At 48.8% G+C, this 17,946-nt stretch overlaps 1 protein-coding gene and 1 long non-coding RNA gene across 11 annotated transcripts in view; one reads left to right on the top strand and one right to left on the bottom strand.

Moving 5' to 3' along the window:
- The window catches only part of LOC111751424 (uncharacterized), an 84,724-nt gene extending 84,321 nt beyond the window's left edge, over window positions 1–403 (bottom strand). Inside the window, exon 1 of the long non-coding RNA XR_002786480.2 lies at window positions 199–403. This is a non-coding gene — a long non-coding RNA (uncharacterized LOC111751424). The remainder of the gene's footprint in view (window positions 1–198) is intronic.
- On the top strand, window positions 344–17,744 carry EIF2B5 (eukaryotic translation initiation factor 2B subunit epsilon). 10 transcript variants are annotated; one of them, XR_002786482.2, is made up of 18 exons: window positions 345–557; window positions 1,849–1,973; window positions 2,839–3,024; window positions 3,116–3,293; window positions 3,382–3,462; window positions 3,738–3,815; window positions 4,084–4,396; window positions 5,280–5,425; window positions 5,655–5,796; window positions 5,918–6,019; window positions 6,184–6,291; window positions 6,478–6,568; window positions 6,864–6,987; window positions 7,571–7,696; window positions 8,108–8,218; window positions 8,393–8,489; window positions 9,485–9,533; window positions 17,611–17,744. XR_002786482.2 is itself a non-coding variant. In XM_064279359.1 (17 exons), exons 1-16 carry the CDS (start codon window positions 375–377, stop codon window positions 8,450–8,452), a joined length of 2,154 nt encoding a protein of 717 aa, XP_064135429.1. In that variant the 5' UTR covers window positions 345–374; the 3' UTR covers window positions 8,453–8,489; window positions 9,485–12,256. The 10 variants fall into 10 exon arrangements, 5 of the variants coding, with proteins under 5 accessions (XP_064135429.1, XP_023407293.1, XP_003413058.1 ...); XR_002786481.2 differs by having other exon boundaries at window positions 9,482–9,533; XR_002786484.2 differs by lacking the exon at window positions 17,611–17,744 and adding an exon at window positions 11,854–12,256.
- Window positions 17,745–17,946: the final 202 nt, after the last annotated feature.

The following is a 17,946-nucleotide window of genomic DNA, read 5'->3' as shown; positions in this document are numbered from 1 at the left end:
GGGCAGGGTAACTGCTGGAAGGTTACCGTCCCATGTGGACCTGGAGCCTTCGCGGCGGCCACAAGTCGCATCATGCTGCAGGAATACCGGCTTGTCACCCACAAAGACTTGCAGAAGAGCCTGACGTCATGGGATCCCCCCACCCCCCCTGCCTCTCTACCAGCCGAAACCATCCCACCCCCGCCCCAGTCCTCGCACCTCCTTGCTGGGACTTCCTACCGGGCGGGCGCCTAGGAAGACGCATGCGCACTCTCCTCTCTTCGGCTAACCCTCCCTTCCTTAGTCAGGCCTTCGCATTTCAAGTCTGGCTTTTTTGTCCCTTCCTGCGTGCCGTGGCTGTTTCCTTGCGGAAGTGGTAGCCGTGAGAGAAGAAGATGGCGACTGCAGTGGCCAGTCGGGTCAACAAGCGTGGTGGCGGAGGGCCGGGAGGAGGTGGCGGCGGCGGCGGAGGAGGAGCCAGAGGGACCGAGGAGGAGCCGCCGCCGCCCCTACAAGCAGTTCTGGTGGCCGATAGCTTCAACCGCCGCTTCTTCCCCATTTCCAAGGACCAGCCTCGGGTAAGCGCGGCGCACGGGAGCCGGAGGGCGCAAAGGCGGCGGGGCTGGAGGTTATCCTTTCTCTGCCTAGTGAGGCTTGCTCTGGAAGGACCTTCTGTCCTCTCCCTTTCCCTTAAATCTGCTTTATTTGGTCGGGAGGAAGGTGGAGGGACCGCCTAAATCCCCCATAACCGCCTGACCAAGTGAGTGGTTGGCAGATTAGGGCAGTGCTGTCCACCTGAGGTTTGGAAGGATTAAAGAGGGCTGAATGTAGAAGCAGAGCCCTGGTGGTGCAGTGGTTAAGAGCTCGGCTGCTAGCGAAAAGGTCGGCAGTTCGAATCTACCACCTACTCCTGAAAACCCCTATGAGGCAGCTCTACTATGAGTCGGAATTAACTGGACAGCAACGTGTTTGGCTTTTTCGTTTGAATGTAGCGTCAGCGCCTGAGACGCCTTCACACGGGGAATCAGTGGCCGAAGAGGAGGCTGTGCTGCCTTCTGTAATGTGGCAGAGGAAAGAAAGATGTTTCGGTGAATGAGACCATCACCTCCTTTTGCCTCTGAAAGCGTGGTTATATTCCTACCAAAGGGCGGTCTGGTCTGACCCCATAGGAGCCACTGTTTTGGATGTCCTGCAGTGTGCCTTTTTTTTTTTTTTTTTTGTCTTGCAGGTTTTAATGACAAGGTAGTGATATCTGTTGAAAGAATGAAAGAAAGGGTTTAGTGGCTGGTTGCCAGCATCCCTTGTATTGTCTAGACAATGAGGAAGTGGACCCAGTTAGTCCTGGGGTTTGCTGGGTCACTCAGCAGCCCCCAGTTCAGTGAAAGAAAGGGAGTGAACTCTCTTGGGTTTCGTGAAAATCTTCTCTAAACCCCAGTCACCCCACCTACAAAAGGCCTAATGGCTGTCTGTTTTTTGGTAAGTGATTGGAGGTAACTAACCTCTGATTCTCAGTAGGGACATCAAGGAAAGAAATTTTATGGGGAAGAACCCCTTAGCAGTGCTTGAGTTTCTGGAGATAAGATTGCTTTGCAGTATTATACTTAGCCAGGGGTGGTGTGCTGTTCTATAGCTGCTCTGTGGCCATCCTTACTATGTCCAACTCAAACCACCCTAGGCTAACGCGTAGAACGTGCCATGGACATCAAAGATGCCTGATTACTGTTGAACTGGAAAAAGAAAGCAAAACTACGGTGTTTGGGAGCACTGATAGAGGAGTGAAAATTGTGGTTGCAGTGAGGGACAGGATGGTATCCAAAGGGCCTTCCCACGTTCAAAGACCTCAAATTGTTTTCATCTTATACCTTTCAGGTCCTCTTACCTCTGGCCAATGTGGCACTAATTGACTATACTCTGGAATTCCTGACTGCCACAGGGGTACAGGAAACCTTTGTCTTTTGTTGCTGGAAGGCTGCTCAAATCAAGGAACATTTGCTGTAAGATCCTCTAACTTTTCTTGCTGTGTTCCACCATCTTTTTCTACTTTTCTTAGAATGGATGTAACTAAGTAAGAGAAAATTGTGAGGGGAAGTGTGTCTGTTTAGATCCCATTGGAAGGTCTAAGGGGCTTGGGTTTTTTGTTTCCACTTATTAAAAATTCTGTATTAGTCTATCTTGGGGTTTCTGTGAGGGATATTAAAGAACAACACCTGGGTTTTTTCTGGATCTCACTTATAAAGTTTGGTCCCAGTGGGTTTTGCTTTTTAGCTTTTTATTTAATTGTTCTAACATGGAAGTTAGAAGCGTAACATCTTTGTTTTTCCACGGAGCTTCTAGATACTAAGTTCTGCTCCTTGAAGACAAGAACGAGCCCTTCTTCAACCTTGTATTCCCGGTGCCTAGTTTAGTGCCAGGCACAAAGCAAGCACTTACAGATATTTGGTGAAGTCTTCTTAAAAAAGAGTGACTCTCAGGGTATATGGAAGTTTAGGTCTCCGTCAGACAGTTCATAAATGTGGTGTGGACTTCGGAAGGGGAAATGTGACATGAAAATTGTGTTCCCAAGGTAGTTTGTATGCCCCAGGTCTCAGCCGGATTTTGAGTTCAAGTCCATGTTTAGGGACAGGGTCAAGGTATGGAGAGGAAATGACCATGTCTTTCTAACCCATAAATATGATTGGTGGCACAGGGAGCAGAAAGCATTAATTATAGTTTAGGAGTCTCTTTGAAGTTAGGACCCTGGCAGGAGCCCAAAAAAGCCATAGAGAGGGAGTGTGAATGCCCTGATGGGAGAGAAAAATAGAGAAGGTCCACCACTCTCTACGCTTGACTTACTCATTCCCCTCACCCCCCTGCCCTTAGGAAATCCAAGTGGTGCCGCCCCACATCCCTCAATGTGGTTCGGATCATTACATCAGACCTGTATCGATCACTGGGGGATGTGCTCCGGGACGTGGATGCCAAGGTCTTGGTGCGCTCAGACTTCCTGCTGGTGTCTGGGGATGTCATCTCAAACATCAACATCACCAGAGCCTTGGAGGAACACAGGTCAAGGCAGGAAAACAGTAGGGCTGTGGCTAGGGACCGGCAGAGCCCTTAAACTGGTTTTTAACAACTCTCCTTTTCCTAACCTTCATAGGTTGAGGCGGAAGCTAGAAAAAAACGTATCTGTGATGACAATGATCTTCAAGGAGTCATCCCCCAGCCACCCAACTCGCTGTAATGAGGACAACATGGTAGTGGCTGTGGATAGTGCCACAAACCAGGTTCTCCATTTTCAGAAGACCCAAGGCCTCCGGCGTTTTTCCTTTCCCCTGGTGTGTGGGTATCTCGGGTCCCTAAGGTGGGAAGATGGCAGGCTTCAGCAGGAGAGACTAGCTAACGTCCTTGAACTTCTCCCCGCAGGGCTTGTTCCAGGGCGGCGGTGACAGCGTGGAGGTTCGCTATGACTTACTGGACTGTCACATCAGTGTCTGCTCTCCCCAGGTGAGCGCTTCAGGTGCAGGGCCCACGTCCAGAGCGGAGCTCGGAGAGGGCATTACCGTCCCCTTAGAAGACCAGGGGTTGATTCTTCTCTTTTTCTTATCTGTTCTAAAACAAAAAGGTCATCTATTGTCACCTTGTCCCCCAGTATCCCATCGGGAGCCTCTTTGGGATTCTGTCCATGTCTAGCTGTCATAAGGTCTGATAGGTTTTTGGGGGCTTCTGTTTGCTTCCAGAAAATACACTTAACTTGGGCCCTACCCCGTTTACTTCCACAGGTGGCTCAGCTCTTTACAGATAATTTTGACTACCAGACTCGAGATGACTTTGTGCGAGGCCTGTTAGTGAACGAGGAGGTAAGGAAAGGCCCTACATGCCTCTCTCTTCTGGGGAGTAGGAGGGGAGTGTGCTTTTGTCTCATGTTGGCACTTTTGTCACTTTGTGCTTTATCGAGCTTTAGGAAGGAGGAGAGTGGGTGAGGGGGCAGCCCACTCAGGAAAGTGTCTGACCCAATGGCGGGCACAGCTAAAGGCAGAGTGACCCTGAGAGGGTTAGAGAGATGTCACACCTGGGACATTCCTCCTGTCCTGCTTGCTGGAGCGACCCCCTTTTCTTCTCATCTAGATCCTGGGGAACCAGATCCACATGCATGTCACAAGTCGGGAGTATGGTGCCCGGGTCTCTAACCTGCACATGTACGCAGCCGTCTGCGCTGATGTCATCCGCCGGTGGGTCTACCCTCTCACCCCAGAGGCGAACTTCACTGACAGCACCACCCAGAGCTGCACGCATTCCCGGCACAACATCTACCGAGGCTCTGAGGTCAGCCTGGGCCACGGCAGTGTCCTGGAGGAAAATGTGCTTCTGGGCTCTGGCACTGTCATTGGCAGCAACTGCTCCATCACCAACAGTGTCCTCGGCCCTGGCTGCCACATTGGTGAGCACAGGTGGGGAAGTCAAGCCGGCCATCCCAGGAACAAGAACCTGGGGGGCCCTGTGTCTCCAGTAACAGGAATGCACAAGGCATGGTTCCTGGGAGTGAGGAGCTAGAGTGTGTGTCCTAAGAAAGGAGGGAATCGGGATTTGAAAACAATGAGCCCCTAATTTGTGACCTGTGGCCCTGTTACTGGCCCATCACATTCCAGGGTACCCTAATTTCACATTCAGGGCCAAGTAGATAATTAACATACAGCGGTGACGTGTTTATACAAAGGGTTTCTCCACACATTAGCTCACTTAGTTCTCACAGAAACTTTTCCAGGTAGGTGTTCTGCATCCCTAGTTTACAGATAAGCAAACTGGCCCAAAGAGGTCATCTTGCCCGAGGTCACAGCTATAAGAGGCAGGGATTTTAATCTGAGTGTTCCGATTGTGTTCTTGGCACTTCCCCGTAACTGCCTGGATAGTCACTTGCTCTGCTGTTAGGAATGTGATGCTGCTGATGGTGGTGCTCCTTTAAAAGAGCAACAGTCAGATTCTGCTTCTAAGACGTTCAAGAAAAGAGGAATAATTTGGTTGTACTTGTAGACATGGATGTGATTCTAATAAGGTTCCTAAGTTTAGGGGCCCCAGCTATCTTAAGGTTCTCAGGTTCTTAAGCCCTGTGTAAAGTCTGTAATTGTAAACCTGGTAGAGGATGGTCAGGCTGAGCAGTGATCCATTGTCAGGCCTGGGCTCAGACGGGGAGAGCGTGTTTTTGGTGAATTAGGGATGGGGTGTTAGAGCTGGGTGGGAGCTGGTGTCAGGCCAGTCCTCCATGAGGGGCCCTGGTCTGGAGTTGTGGCTCTGAGTGACCAGGAGTCCTTGCCATCCTGAGCCAGGTGATGACGTGGTGCTGGACCAGGCCCACCTGTGGCAGGGTGTCCGGGTGGCTGCTGGAGCACGGGTCCATCAGTCTCTTCTCTGTGACAATGCTGAGATCAAGGAACGAGTCACACTGAAGCCGCACTGTGTCCTTACTTCTCAGGTGAGCACTGCCCCATACTGCATGCAGGCCCTGCGTTGAGCGGTCGTCATGCTCAGGCAGACAGGGCCTGGTTTCCACCCATAATCCAACCTGAGTTATGTCCAAGTGCAGTGGCTTCATGTGCCTTCTATTTGGATTAGTAAGAAAAAAAAGTTGCTGTCATTGTCGGTCTGTGCTTTTCCCCAACAAGCTAATGGGTTTTGTCTCCCACTCCTTTTCTCTTTCCTAGGTGGTTGTAGGCCCAGACATCACACTGCCTGAGGGCTCGGTGATCTCTCTGCACCCTCCAGACGCAGAGGAGGATGAGGACGATGGCCAGTTCAGTGACGACTCGGGGGCCGACCAAAAAAAAGAGAAAGTGAAGCTGAAAGGTGTGATGCTCAACAGGTGTGGGGCATCTGTGTGTCTCTCTGCCCCCTAGAACACCAGTGTTTCCTCCTGGAGAGGTTGGTGCTTGCGCTGGGCCTTCCCTGAAGACGGGTTCCTTTGCAGATTACAATCCAGCAGAAGTCGGAGTTGCAGGCCAGGGCTACCTCTGGAGAGCTGCAGAAGTGAACACGGAGGACGAGGAGGAACTACAGCAAAGTCTGTGGGGTAAGCCATCCCCCTTCAACTGGATCCAAATATTTTGAAGGCTGATGGATACCTCAGAATCAAATTACTTGTTCATTTCTCTATTCATGAAGACAGGGCGGGTACATTACTCTCTGTCAATGGCTCCTTCCATTTTTATTTTTTCACCCTTTACGGGTTCTCAGGACTTAAAGTCAGCTTGGAAGAAGAGAGTGAAACTGAAAGTGAACGAAGCATGGATTCTGAGGAGCTGGACAGCCAGGCAGGCTCCCCACAGATGGACGATATCAAAGGTGAGTGACCAGGGGAGCAGTGCCCTGGTACAAAGGAGGAGAACCTCCCATTGGTTCTTTGCCAGGATCAACTAGCCACAGGCTTGGGTGCCTCCCAGAAAGCTATTGGTATGAAGTCAGGGCTAGGTGGTTCAAAGCATTCTGGAGTGATCCTGGCTCATGAACTCATGCTTGCTTTGGTTCTAGTGTTCCAGAATGAAGTCCTGGGAACACTGCAGCGGGGCAAAGAGGAGAACATTTCCTGTGACAATCTAGTCCTGGAAATCAACTCTCTCAAGTAAGAGCAGCCGTTCCTCCTTCTTCTCTCCTCAGGGCAGCCCCAGGCAGGGAAACACTCTCCTAAGTGCTGCTTCCCCAGCTAGGCACCTCTTCTCTCCATACCCGAGCCGGGCAGGCCAGGAGTGTTTGGAGCAAGAAGGGCATTAGGTTCTAGCCTCAGCATAGACGTCCCCCTTCCAGAACCGTCTTGTTTGATCTGCCCTTTTCTCCTCCAGTGTCCTGTCAAAGTCCTAGTCCTAAAGCACACTGAAAGGGCCAGCAAGGACCCTGGTGCCACCGCACTCTCCCCACAGGTATGCCTACAACATCAGCCTAAAGGAGGTGGTGCAGGTGCTGAGCCACGTGGTCCTGGAGTTCCCCCTGCAGCAAGTGGACTCCCCACTCAACCCAAACCGCTACTGTGCCCTGCTGCTTCCTGTGAGCCAAGATTGGGGCTGGGTACAGGGGCCGGGTGGGGGTAGAGACACATCCCTGCTGTGCTTGACTTTCAAAGAGATCAGGAGTAGAAGGTCATGCTAGGGGATCTATGTTAGTTCTGGTGCCTTTCTCCTTATCTCCGGAAGCTGGGTGGGTCCTAGAGCTGCCTTGGCTGGTCCAGAGGAGTTAGGCTGGGTTCAATACTGAATGGCCTTTGAGATGCCAGGGTTCAGATTGTACTAGGCCCCCAAAAGTATGCCCAGAAAAGACCTGTACTTCCAGAATCTCTGAGTGAAAATAATTGCACCCAGAATGAGATCCACCTCTATGCTGGGGATAGGTATTGTGAGGCAGCAAGCAGCATCTGACCCCCTTTGCCTTCCCCAGGAAGTCTCTTTCTCCCCAGCTCTGGTTGCCACCGACTCCGAAGTCCCTCTGGCATGATTCCACAGGGCCTGCATCACCCCTGCTCACATTCCTACATCTGTGAAAGACTGATGTCATCAATATTGATTTTCTCTGTTGTCCAGTGTAGGCATGTGCTCAGGAATACACCGCCATTTCTTTCTTTTTTCTTCCACAGCTGCTCAAAGCCTGGAGCCCTGTTTTCAGGAACTACATAAAGCGTGCAGCTGACCATATGGAAGCCTTGGCAGCCATCGAGGACTTCTTCCTGGAGCATGAAGGTCTTGGTACTTCCATGGCCAAGGTGGATACCACCTCAAGTCCCATAGTCCTGCTTTTGCTTATGACCCCCGTGGAGACACAAAAGAGAGGCTAACACGAACCCATTATGGAGTTTGGTTAACAGCACCATACACCCCTGATGTCAAGACTATTGCTGGAAAGCGCAGCTTGGAGCCAGGCTAAAGAGGCAGCCATTTGGGGATTGGCCTGGGAGTGCAGAGCAGTACCCAGCAATGGTTCCAGAAGTTACATCTGCCCCCAGTACTACCAGAGTGAACAGCCCACTATTGTCTGCTTTGGAGGAGGCTGCTCAGTGTGGAAGGAAGCTGAGGGTCTGTAGAGAGGTGCTGAGGTCTTGCCTCTTCCCCTATTCTCCGTTATGTCTAGCTGGGCTCTGCAAGGCCCCTGAGGTCTGCTTTGTGACCTTCTGCAGGTGCTGATGGCTTTCTACCAGCTGGAGATCCTGGCTGAGGAAACAATCCTGAGCTGGTTCAACGAAAGGGATACAGCTGATAAGGGCCGGCAACTGCGGAAGAATCAACAGGTGAGTCAATCTCCCCGCCCCTGCCCCCCCTCCGCCTCTCCCCTCCCCAGTCAGGCTCCCTGGCCCTTCACCCTCAAGTCCAGGGTGGTCGGTCTCAGGACTCTGGTTGCTAGAGCTGTTTACCTGCTCAGGTGAACAGGAGAGTCGTGTGCGCTCCGCTCTGTTTCGTTACAGCTGCAGAGGTTCATCCAGTGGCTGAAAGAGGCTGAAGAGGAATCGTCTGAAGATGACTGAAGTCACGCTGACGCCCCTGCCTCCTGGGCCAGGGCGGGTGAGAGCTCTTTGCAGGAGGAGGAGTGACTACCATCCGGGCTGAGACTGGAACGAGCAGAGGCTGGAACAATAGTATTCTTCCCACCGCCAGCAACCGTTAGCCTCCCCGGGCTCGGGAGTTGGGATGAGAGAAGATGGGCGAGAATACATTCTCTGCCTGGGGAGGAGCTGGACAGGCCCTGCAGTTGGAGGAAGGCCAGAGGACAGCCTCGTGCTCTGGCTTTCCCTTGGGGAACAGCAGGGAGCAGCTGGCCCTCCCTGCTGCTTGTGTGTGTTAATAATTAAAAGAGAGAGAGGTGTACTTGGTTTCTCTCTGGTTCTGACTGACCAGCCGTTGAAGTATTTGACCAGAGAGTTCTCAACCCCTGACAGGGCAGCCTTTTCTAACACCTGGGGGAGAGAGCAGGGCTGTTGTGGCCACTAGGTGGTACTATGGTGCTCTCTAAATGACCATTCCTTTTTTTTTATGGGGAAACCCTGGTGGCGTAGTGGCCAAGTGCTACGGCTGCTAACCAAAGGGTCGGCAGTTTGAATCCGCCAGGCGCTCCTTGGAAACTCTGTGGAGCAGTTCTACTTTGTCCTATAGGGTCACTATGAGTCGGAATTGACTCGACGGCACTGGGTTTGGGTTTTTTTTGGGTTATGGGGAAACCCTGGTTGCGTAGTGGTTAAGTGCTGGCTGTTTACAAAAAGGTCGGCAGTTCGAGTCTGCCAGGCGTTCCTTGGAAACTCTGTGGGCCAGTTCTACTCTGTCCTATAGGGTCGCTATGAGTCAGAATCGACTTGACAGCAGAGGGTTTTTTTGGTTTATGGCTTATGGGTTGTGGAGGACCTAGATTCTCTTTCAGTGTCTGTAGACCAATTTGTGGTCCTGGAGTGGTATAACTGAGCCTGTTTCCACAAAGAGCCCTAGTCAGCCAGGTTTAGTACTCAGTACTGAGGGTGATGATACCAAACGGAGATCCAATCCCTCTTACCTGCCTTCTTCAGCAGGCCTGGGACTTGTCCTGTCAGGGAAGCTGGGTCACCCTCCATCTTAAAGGTAAGGGGAATTTTCTTAAGAATGCACTACTGTTGGGGGGTAAAACTAAGGACTTGATCCTTATAATCCAGGATTCTTTCTGTGTCAGCATTTTCAGTACTGCAGTGAGGGGGAAGTTGCCCCCAGAGGCAAATATGACCCCAAGCCAGCAATGGCTATCCTGAGAACACGGAAGGTCCTGTGAATTGGACTTTCCCCTAACACTGAAGGTGTTTGTTCACTGTGTGACATGTATTTTGCTAAATAGTTCTCATATATTGTTAAACCCTCACATCAGCTCTATGAAGTAGGTCCTATCCCCATTTTCAGACGAGGAAACTGAAGCTCAGAGAGGTTAAGTCTAATCCGAGTTCCTGTAACTAGTGATGAGGGAGCCAGGATTTGTTGCTCGACAACAGCTGGAGTTTTTTTTTTTTTTTTTTTTTTTATAATAACTTTTATTAAGCTTCAAGTGAACGTTTACAAATCCAATCAGTCTGTCACATATAAGTTTACATACATCTCACTCCCTACTCCCACTTACTCTCCCCGTCTTGAGTCAGCCCTTTCAGTCTCTCCTTTCTTGACAATTTTGCCGGCTTCCCTCTCTCTCTATCCTCCCATCCCCCCTCCAGACAAGAGTTGCCAACACAATCTCAAGTGTCCACCTGATATAATTAGCTCACTCTTCATCAGCATCTCTCTCCCACCCGCTGACCAGTCCCTTTCATTTCTGATGAGTTGTCTTCGGGGATGGTTCCTGTCCTGTGTCAACTGAAGGTCTGGGGAGCATGGCCGCCGGGATTCCTCCAGTCTCAGTCAGACCATTAAGTTTGGTCTTCTTATGAGAATTTGGGGTCTGCATCCCACTGATCTCCTGCTCCCTCAGGGGTCCTCTGCTGAGCTCCCTGTCAGGGCAGTCATCAATTGTGGCCGGGCACCAACTAGTTCTTCTGGTCTCAGGATGATGTAGGTCTCTGGTTCATGCGGCCCTTTCTGTCTCTTGGGCTCTTAGTTGTCATGTGGGCTTGGTGTTCTTCATTTTTCTTTGCTCCAGGTGGGTTGAGACCACTTGCTGCATCTTAGATGGCTGCTTGTTAGCATTTAAGACCCCAGACGCCACATTTCAAAGTGGGATGCAGAATGATTTCATAATAGAATTATTTTGCCAATTGACTTAGAAGTCCCCGCAAACCATGAACAGCTGGAGTTTTACTCACTTTGCTCTGTTATCTTTAGCCTCAACCGTCAAACACGCCCTTCTCCCTCATCTTTTTGAGCTCTTTCTTGCCTTTCTGTAACCCTGACTCTGCTGACACCTAAGCTGTGGCTAACGTCACTCCGGTAACAAGTGGCCCTCCCCAGGCATCGCAGTTAAAATGTTGCCGTTCTTCACTTCAGTTGGGTGGAAAAGAGTAAGTTGAGAAAGAACATACCAAACTCCACTTGGTGTGAAGGTATTATTGGAAATTTTTCTAAAAGGAAAAGACAGGCTGGCCAGGATTTGGCTTAATTTGCTTTTCTTATCCAGTAAATCTGTTTCTGCCTTGTCAGATACAGGATCTAGTACCTAGGGAGCATATGAAGAACTTTATGACTAGGGGCAGTTAAATGCAGTAACTATAAGGCACCTCTGACCTGTGCCAAATGTGTGGTAGAGACCAGAAGTGACCTACAGGAGTTTAGGAGGGAAAGATTCTTTCCAGCTAGGTTGGCAGGATGCTTTGCAGGATTGTGATGCTTGAATGGAGGAGGAGGGAAGGGAGCAAAGCAGAGGATTTCAAGTTAAATATGGAATTAAGCACATGGGGGTTTTTTTGCTCCTCTGAAAACTCCATTAAAATGCCAGTAAGAGAATTCTGTAAAGGCATGTTACTTGGTGATGAGGAAAACAGGAGGTGACAACCATGAATGCGAGGTGCCAACATGTCGGAAAATGAAAAATGGATATAAGAGCAAAAGTGGACTTGGCAGAGCAGAATAAGGCACGCTGTACCTGCAAAGGTGGTTATTCACAAGAAGCAAGCTAGTGTGCCCTTCTGAACCCAGAAAAGGATAAGCACCTCAGAAGGGATAAGAAGTGGGGCTGAGATCTGGAGGGAGGGGGTAGATAAAGGTCTGTATAAGAAAAAGTCAAACATGAGACTGTGGGCAGCTCCTGCCTGGAGGCGAGATGAGAGGGCCGAGGGGGACAGGAGCTGGCAGAATGGACACAAGGAATACAGGGTGAAGAGGAAGAATGTGCTGTCTCATTAGGGGGAGAGCAACTAGGAGTATATGGTAAGGCGTATATAAGTTTTTATATGTGAGACTGACTTGATTTGTAAACTTTTACTTAAAGCACAATGGAAAAAAATGAAAAAGGCAGACGCCCAGGTCCCCACCTCGTCCGATCCAGCTGAGTGATTACCCTGCTTCTCCCTGCAGGAAGTAGGAGATGGACTCTCTGAGAATGGTGGGGAGGAAATTACCAAAGAAATACTTAAAGAAGTTTCCCTAACCCCAAATGTCATGAGTTGTCAGCTTGGAAGGGTCCATGCGGACCTGTATAATGAGTGAAACTTGAGAACCTCAGGGAGAACTTCAACTCTCAGAGCCTCTGGACTTGGCAGCAGGCGTTGTGGGGGGCAGGGTTGAGGTGCCAGATTGAAAAGGATGGATCAGGTGAAAGTGTGTGAGTGCTGGAACTCAACATCACATTTATACTCCCCAGCAAAAAAAAAAAAAAATGTAGAAAAAAGGCCTACAAATACTGACATTTTAGGTTTCCTCAACAAAAGTCAGCTTTCCCCCATGTGATCACCCTACAGTTAAGAAGCAGTGAATCAGTTGGAATCGACTCAGCGGCAATGAGTTTGGTTTTACGGGTACATGGACAGAGCTCCCATCAGCTCTGAGTGTCCCTTAAATGTGAATAGACGGTCAAGGATCATCAAGCATTTGAAGAAGAGACACTTCCAGTATGAAAGGCAAGAGACCAAGCAAACAAAAAAAACCAAGGAATCAATTACAGAGTAGGGAGTATTTTTTTGGAAACTAGGGAAGGCTAGAAGTATTCTCAAAGCTCAAAGAGGGAGGATTTTGTGTGTATGAAAAATGCATTATAAAAGGGAAGAATTGAAGAACAAGGAAGAAGTCTTAGGAATAAAAAGCAAGTAAATTAATTCTATTGAAAACTGGACGACTAGAGAACCAAATAGGGAGATGTCCCACTGTATGTTCATCCTTACATACCTCTTGAATTTTGAAGTGTGAATACTTTACCTACAATATCTACACATTGTATAGGTTAAGGATTGGAAGAACTGGAAGTAATGTTGCAAAAAGCTGAAAAAATAAGAAAAAGGACCAATCCAAAAGGTCCAGCATCTGACTCACAGGAGTTACAGAAATAGAAGAGGGAAAAGTGAGAGTGAAGATGTTACTATAATACAAGAAATGATCGTTGCATGTCTAGACAGAAAGAGACCACTTAATGCTTAGCACAGTGAAAGAAAAGATCCTCACCAGGGCACACCATGAAATTGCAGAGCCCCAGAAATTAAGAGAACTTCTAAAGGCTTCCAGAAAGAAGGAAACAAGTCATGTAAAGAGGCTTGAGAAGGATAAAGGGATCAAACTGCTCAACAGCGACGCTGGAAACTAGAAGACAACGAAATGATGCCTTCAGAATTCTGAAGGAAACATTTTCAACTCAATCATGTTTTCAGATATGCAAGTACTCAGAAAAAAAATTTTTTTTTTAATTTCCCATGCTTCCTTTCAAAGGAGGCCACTACACCATGTGCCTTCCGAAAGCAAAGGAGTATCGAGGAAATCAATCCAACACAGAGGAGAGGTAAGGGAATTCTGTGGGCAATACAGAGACATCTCAGGATGATAGCTATTCAGCTGGGTGAGACAGCTACCAGCGCAGACCACAGCAGGTGAATGAAAGGCTCCAGAAAAAATGGAACTCTGGGGGATTACCTAATAGATGCGAATGAGTGAATGAAATGTGTATCCAGAAGCTATTGAATTTTGGTGGGAAGAATTAACAATAGGTTGTTAGTGACCATCAGATTATGACTCATGGTGACCCCACGTGGTACAGAGTAGAACTGTTTCATAGGGTTTTCTTGGCTGTTATCAGAAATAGATCACCAGGCCCATCTTCTGCAGTAGCCCTGGATGGGTTCAGAACACCAACTTTTAGGTTAGAAGTTGAGTACAAACTATTTGTGCCACCTGGAGACTATTAAAGTATATAAAAAGCAAAAACAAAAAAAAAAGACAAAGCGTTGTTGTGGAGTCGATTCAGACTCATAGCGACCCTAGAGGACAGAATAGAGCTGTCACGTAGGGTTTCCAAGGAGCAGCTGGTGTATTTGAACTGCCGGCTTTTTGGTTAGCAGCTGAGCTCTTAAAAGCAAATGAAAAAGCAAGGCTGTCTTAGTCATTTAGTGCTGCCATAACAGAAATACCACAGGTGGATGGCTTTAACAAAGAGAAGTTTATTTTCTCACAGTGAAGTAGGCTAAAAGCCCAAATTCAGGGTGTCAACTCCAGGGGAAGGCTTTCTCTGTCAGCCTTATTGATCTTCCCCCAGACTAGGAGCTTCTCTGTGTGGAGACCCCAGGTCCAAAGGACGCGCTCTGCTCCTGGCACAGCTTTCTTGGTGGTATGAGGTTCCTAACTCTGCTTGCTTCCCTTTCCTTTTTATCTCTTGTAAGATAAAAGGTGGTGCAGGCCATACCCAAGAGAACTCCCTGTACGCCTGGGTAAGGGTGTTACAATCTCACCCTAATCCTGTTTGACATAAAGGTATAATCACAAAATGGAGGACAACCACACAATGCTGGAAATCATGACGCAGCCAAATTGATACACTTTTTGAGGAACATAATTCAGTCCATAACAAAAGCAATGATTAATGCCAGGAAAACCAAAAAGTAATAAAGGGAAGGAAGCAATCCTTGAACACACATGGCTTTGCAGTGAACATTTATTCATTCATAGCCAAAATAATCTCCCTGATGTTGTGTGCCGTCAAATGGATTCCAATTCATAGCAATGCTATAGGACAGAGTAGAACTTCCCCATAGGATTTCCAAGGCTGTAAATCTTTATGGAAGCAGACTGCCACATCTTTTCTCCTGCAGAGAGGCTGGTGAGTGAACTGCCAGCCTTTTGGGTAGCAGCCCAGTGCTTAACCACTGCACCACCAGGGCTCCATATAATGTCACTACTAAATACTGGTTCTTTAGACATATTGTCAGGAGAGACCAGCCCCTGGAGAAGGACGTCATGCTTGGTCAAGTAGAGGGCCAGTGAAAAAGAGGAAGACCCTCAACGAGATGGATTGACACAGTGGCTGCAACAATGGGCTCAAGCATAACGATCTTGAGGGTGGCGCAGGACCAGGCAGTGTTTCATTCTGTTGTACCTAGGGTCGCTATGAGTTAGGACCAATTCAACGGCACCTAACAACAAGTACAAGAACCAACAAAGTGTGATTTCACTATATTAAGAGGATGGGGGAGGTGGAAGAAAGAAAGAAAGAATCAGTTTGGAAATCCATAGGCAACGTAGAGAATACATAAGAACTAGTGAGCTTAAAAAATAGTGACTATTCTGGAGATGACTTTAATAGTGACTATTCTGGGGGGTCGGAGCCCTGGTGGTTCAGTGGTTAACTGCTAACCAAAAGGTCAGCAGTTCAAATCCACCAGCTGCTCCTTGGAAACCCTATGGGGCAGTTCTACTCTGTCCTGTAGGGTCGCTGTGAGTTGGAATCGACTCAACGGCAATGGGTTTGGCTTTTTTGGTTTGTTCCAGGGGTGGGAAGAGGAATGAGACAGGAGTCTTTTAGTTGTTAAAAGCTTCCCGCATACTATTTGCGTATACACACACGGTACCTTGATAAATATTTAAAATTAAACTAAAAGAAGTAAAGGGAAAGGTACAAACTGGAAATACCAGGTGTGCACAGAGTCCAGCAAGAAGGTTGATTTGGAGTTAAAAATTTGGCCAGGATATTAAAAAATTGCTGTCAAGTCGATTCGGGCTCATAGCATCCACAGAGGACAGAGTAGAACTGCCCCATAGGGTTCCCAAGGAGCCGCTGGTGGATTTGAACTGCCAACCTTTTGGTTAGCAGCTGAGCTGTTAACCACTGAGCTACCAGGGCCAGGATATAGTGAGACAAAAGGTTATAAAAGCAGAAGTGAGATTATGGAGAGCCTTGAACATCCTGCTAAGTATATATGGGAGGCATTGGGGAATGTGCGAAGGTTTCTTAGAACAAAGTCCCTGGGTGGTGCAAACAGTTCGTGCTTGTGTACTAACCAACAGGTTGGCAGTTGCTTACCCAGCAGCCCTGCAGAAGAATGATTACAGCCAAGAAAGCCCTGTGGAACAGTTTTACTTGGTAACACATGAGTCGCCATGAGTTGGATTGACTAGATGGCAATTGGTTTGGTTTGGTTCTCTCAGAAGAGGTGTCTAAAAGAGATACTCTTCAAATGCAGAGGGGCAACAGTACACAAATGGAGTGAGAAGAGTCCGCACTTGTTACAAGAAAAAAAAACAAAGGCATTGCCCACAGCTGATTCCAACTTACAGCAACCCTATAGGACAGAGTAGAACTGCCCCGAGAGTTTCCAAGGAGTGCCTGGTGGATTCAAACTTCAGACCTTTTGGTTAGACACCATAGCACTTAACCACTACACCACCAGGATTTCCCCACACTTGTTACTGTGGCCTAAAAGGCCCTATGTGATCTGGCCCTTTCCTACCTTTTCAGCCTCATCGTACCACTGTCCGTCTAGTCACGATAGCTGTCCTCCTATTCTTCAAATTTGGAAGAAGTACAATCAGAATGCTCCTTAGAAGTGAGGATGGCAAGACAGTTGCTTACTTTGGATATGTTATCAGAAGTGACCAATCCCTGGAGGACATCATGCTTGGTAAAGGAGAGGGTCATCAAGAGAGGAAGACTCTCAATGAGATAGATTGGCACAGACCTGCGACAGTGGGCTCAAGCGTAACAACGATTGTGAGGACGGGGCAGTGTTTCATTCTGTCATATATAGGGTCGCTATGAGAACGCACTCGACAGCACCTGACAACATTCCTGCTTTGAGTCTTTATACTCACTCTGCCCTCTGCCTGGAATACCCTTCCCTTAAATCTTCTCGTATCTGGTTCCTCCTCATCAGTTAGGTCTTAGTTCAAATGGAAGATGTCTTCCTTGACAAACTCATCTTTCCTCTGTCTCTATCACATTACTCTATCACATTACTCCATTTTATCTTCTTAGTAGAGTTTATCACTCTCTGGCTTATTTGGAAACCCTGGTGGTGCAGTGGTTAGGCTACAGCTGCTAACCAAAAGGCCAGCAGTTCGAATCCAGCAGGCGCTCCTTGAAAACTCTATGGGGCAGTTCTTCTCTGTCCTTCAGGGTTGCCATGAGTTGGAATCGATTCAACGGCAGTCAGTCTGTTTTTTTGTTTTTTGAAGTTTATCTATTTACAAGCCTATGTGCCTCCTAGATGAGTGAAGGTTTTGAGGGCAGCCTTACCTGTCTTTCTACTTCTATATCTCAGGCATGGCACCATGCCTAGCACATAGTAGGTACTCAGTATTTATTAAATTAATTAAAAACTAAGGAGTGAGGAAATCTGTCAGGGCACCATCATACCTAGTTCTAGGAGTCCTTGGGTGGTGCAAACGATTAAGCACTGGACTGCTAGCCAAATGGTTGCCGGTTTGAACTCACCCAGAGGCACCTGGGAAGACAGGTCTGGTGATCTGCTTCCAAAAGGTCACAGCCTTGAAAACCCTTTGGAGCACAGATCTACTGTGACACACATGGGGTTGCCATGAGTCAGAACTGACTCTGCGGCAGGGAACAACATACCAAGTTCTAGTTTGAGACTCCCTGTCCCAGACAGGCACGCATACCTTCACTTGCCTTTCAGCCCATTTAGTGAACCATTGCTATGCACCTGACTCTGGCTGGGCTCTGGGGCTGTAAGGCGGATTCAGAGCTCGACCCTGCCCTGCCCTCAAGGAGTCCTGTTTGATGGGCTCTTTTTTTTTTTTTTTATGACCGCAGCTGTACTTCTCACCCTGAAGTGCCATACCGAGGTCCCTTGCTTCCAGCGATCCGTGCTTAGAACCACTTCCCACTCTCCCCAAATCTGGGGACCGAAGAGACCCTGCTTCCCTTCCTCCCCGCCTGCAGAGGAGGTCTTCGGTCCAGGGCCAGGGCCTCGGAGGGCGCAGGAGCGCGGCCGTCCTGGTCAGGGCGCCCCTCCAGGTCTGGGCCCCAGGCACCGCGCCTGCTCCCCGCCGAGCGGGGGCCGGAGCCGTGCGCGCCAGGGCCCGGCTCTTCGCGCATCCAGCGCTCCGCGGCCCGCGGGGCGGGGCGCGGCCCGACCCGAGGCCGCGG

Source organism: Loxodonta africana, chromosome 1, assembly GCF_030014295.1.
Source record: "Loxodonta africana isolate mLoxAfr1 chromosome 1, mLoxAfr1.hap2, whole genome shotgun sequence".
NCBI classification, from domain to species: Eukaryota; Metazoa; Chordata; class Mammalia; order Proboscidea; family Elephantidae; genus Loxodonta; species Loxodonta africana.
This window is presented reverse-complemented; position numbering and strand designations above follow the sequence as displayed.

Excerpts from the sequence above, each read along its gene's own strand:
- EIF2B5 (XM_010592812.3), top strand. The coding sequence starts at position 375 with ATGGCGACTGCAGTGGCCAGTCGGGTCAACAAGCGTGGTGGCGGAGGG. Across the intron at positions 4,397-5,279 it reads CGGCCCTGGCTGCCACATTG|GTGATGACGTGGTGCTGGAC; the intron begins GTGAGCACAGGT and ends ATCCTGAGCCAG. Across the intron at positions 7,697-7,798 it reads TTGGTACTTCCATGGCCAAG|CACCATACACCCCTGATGTC; the intron begins GTGGATACCACC and ends TTTGGTTAACAG.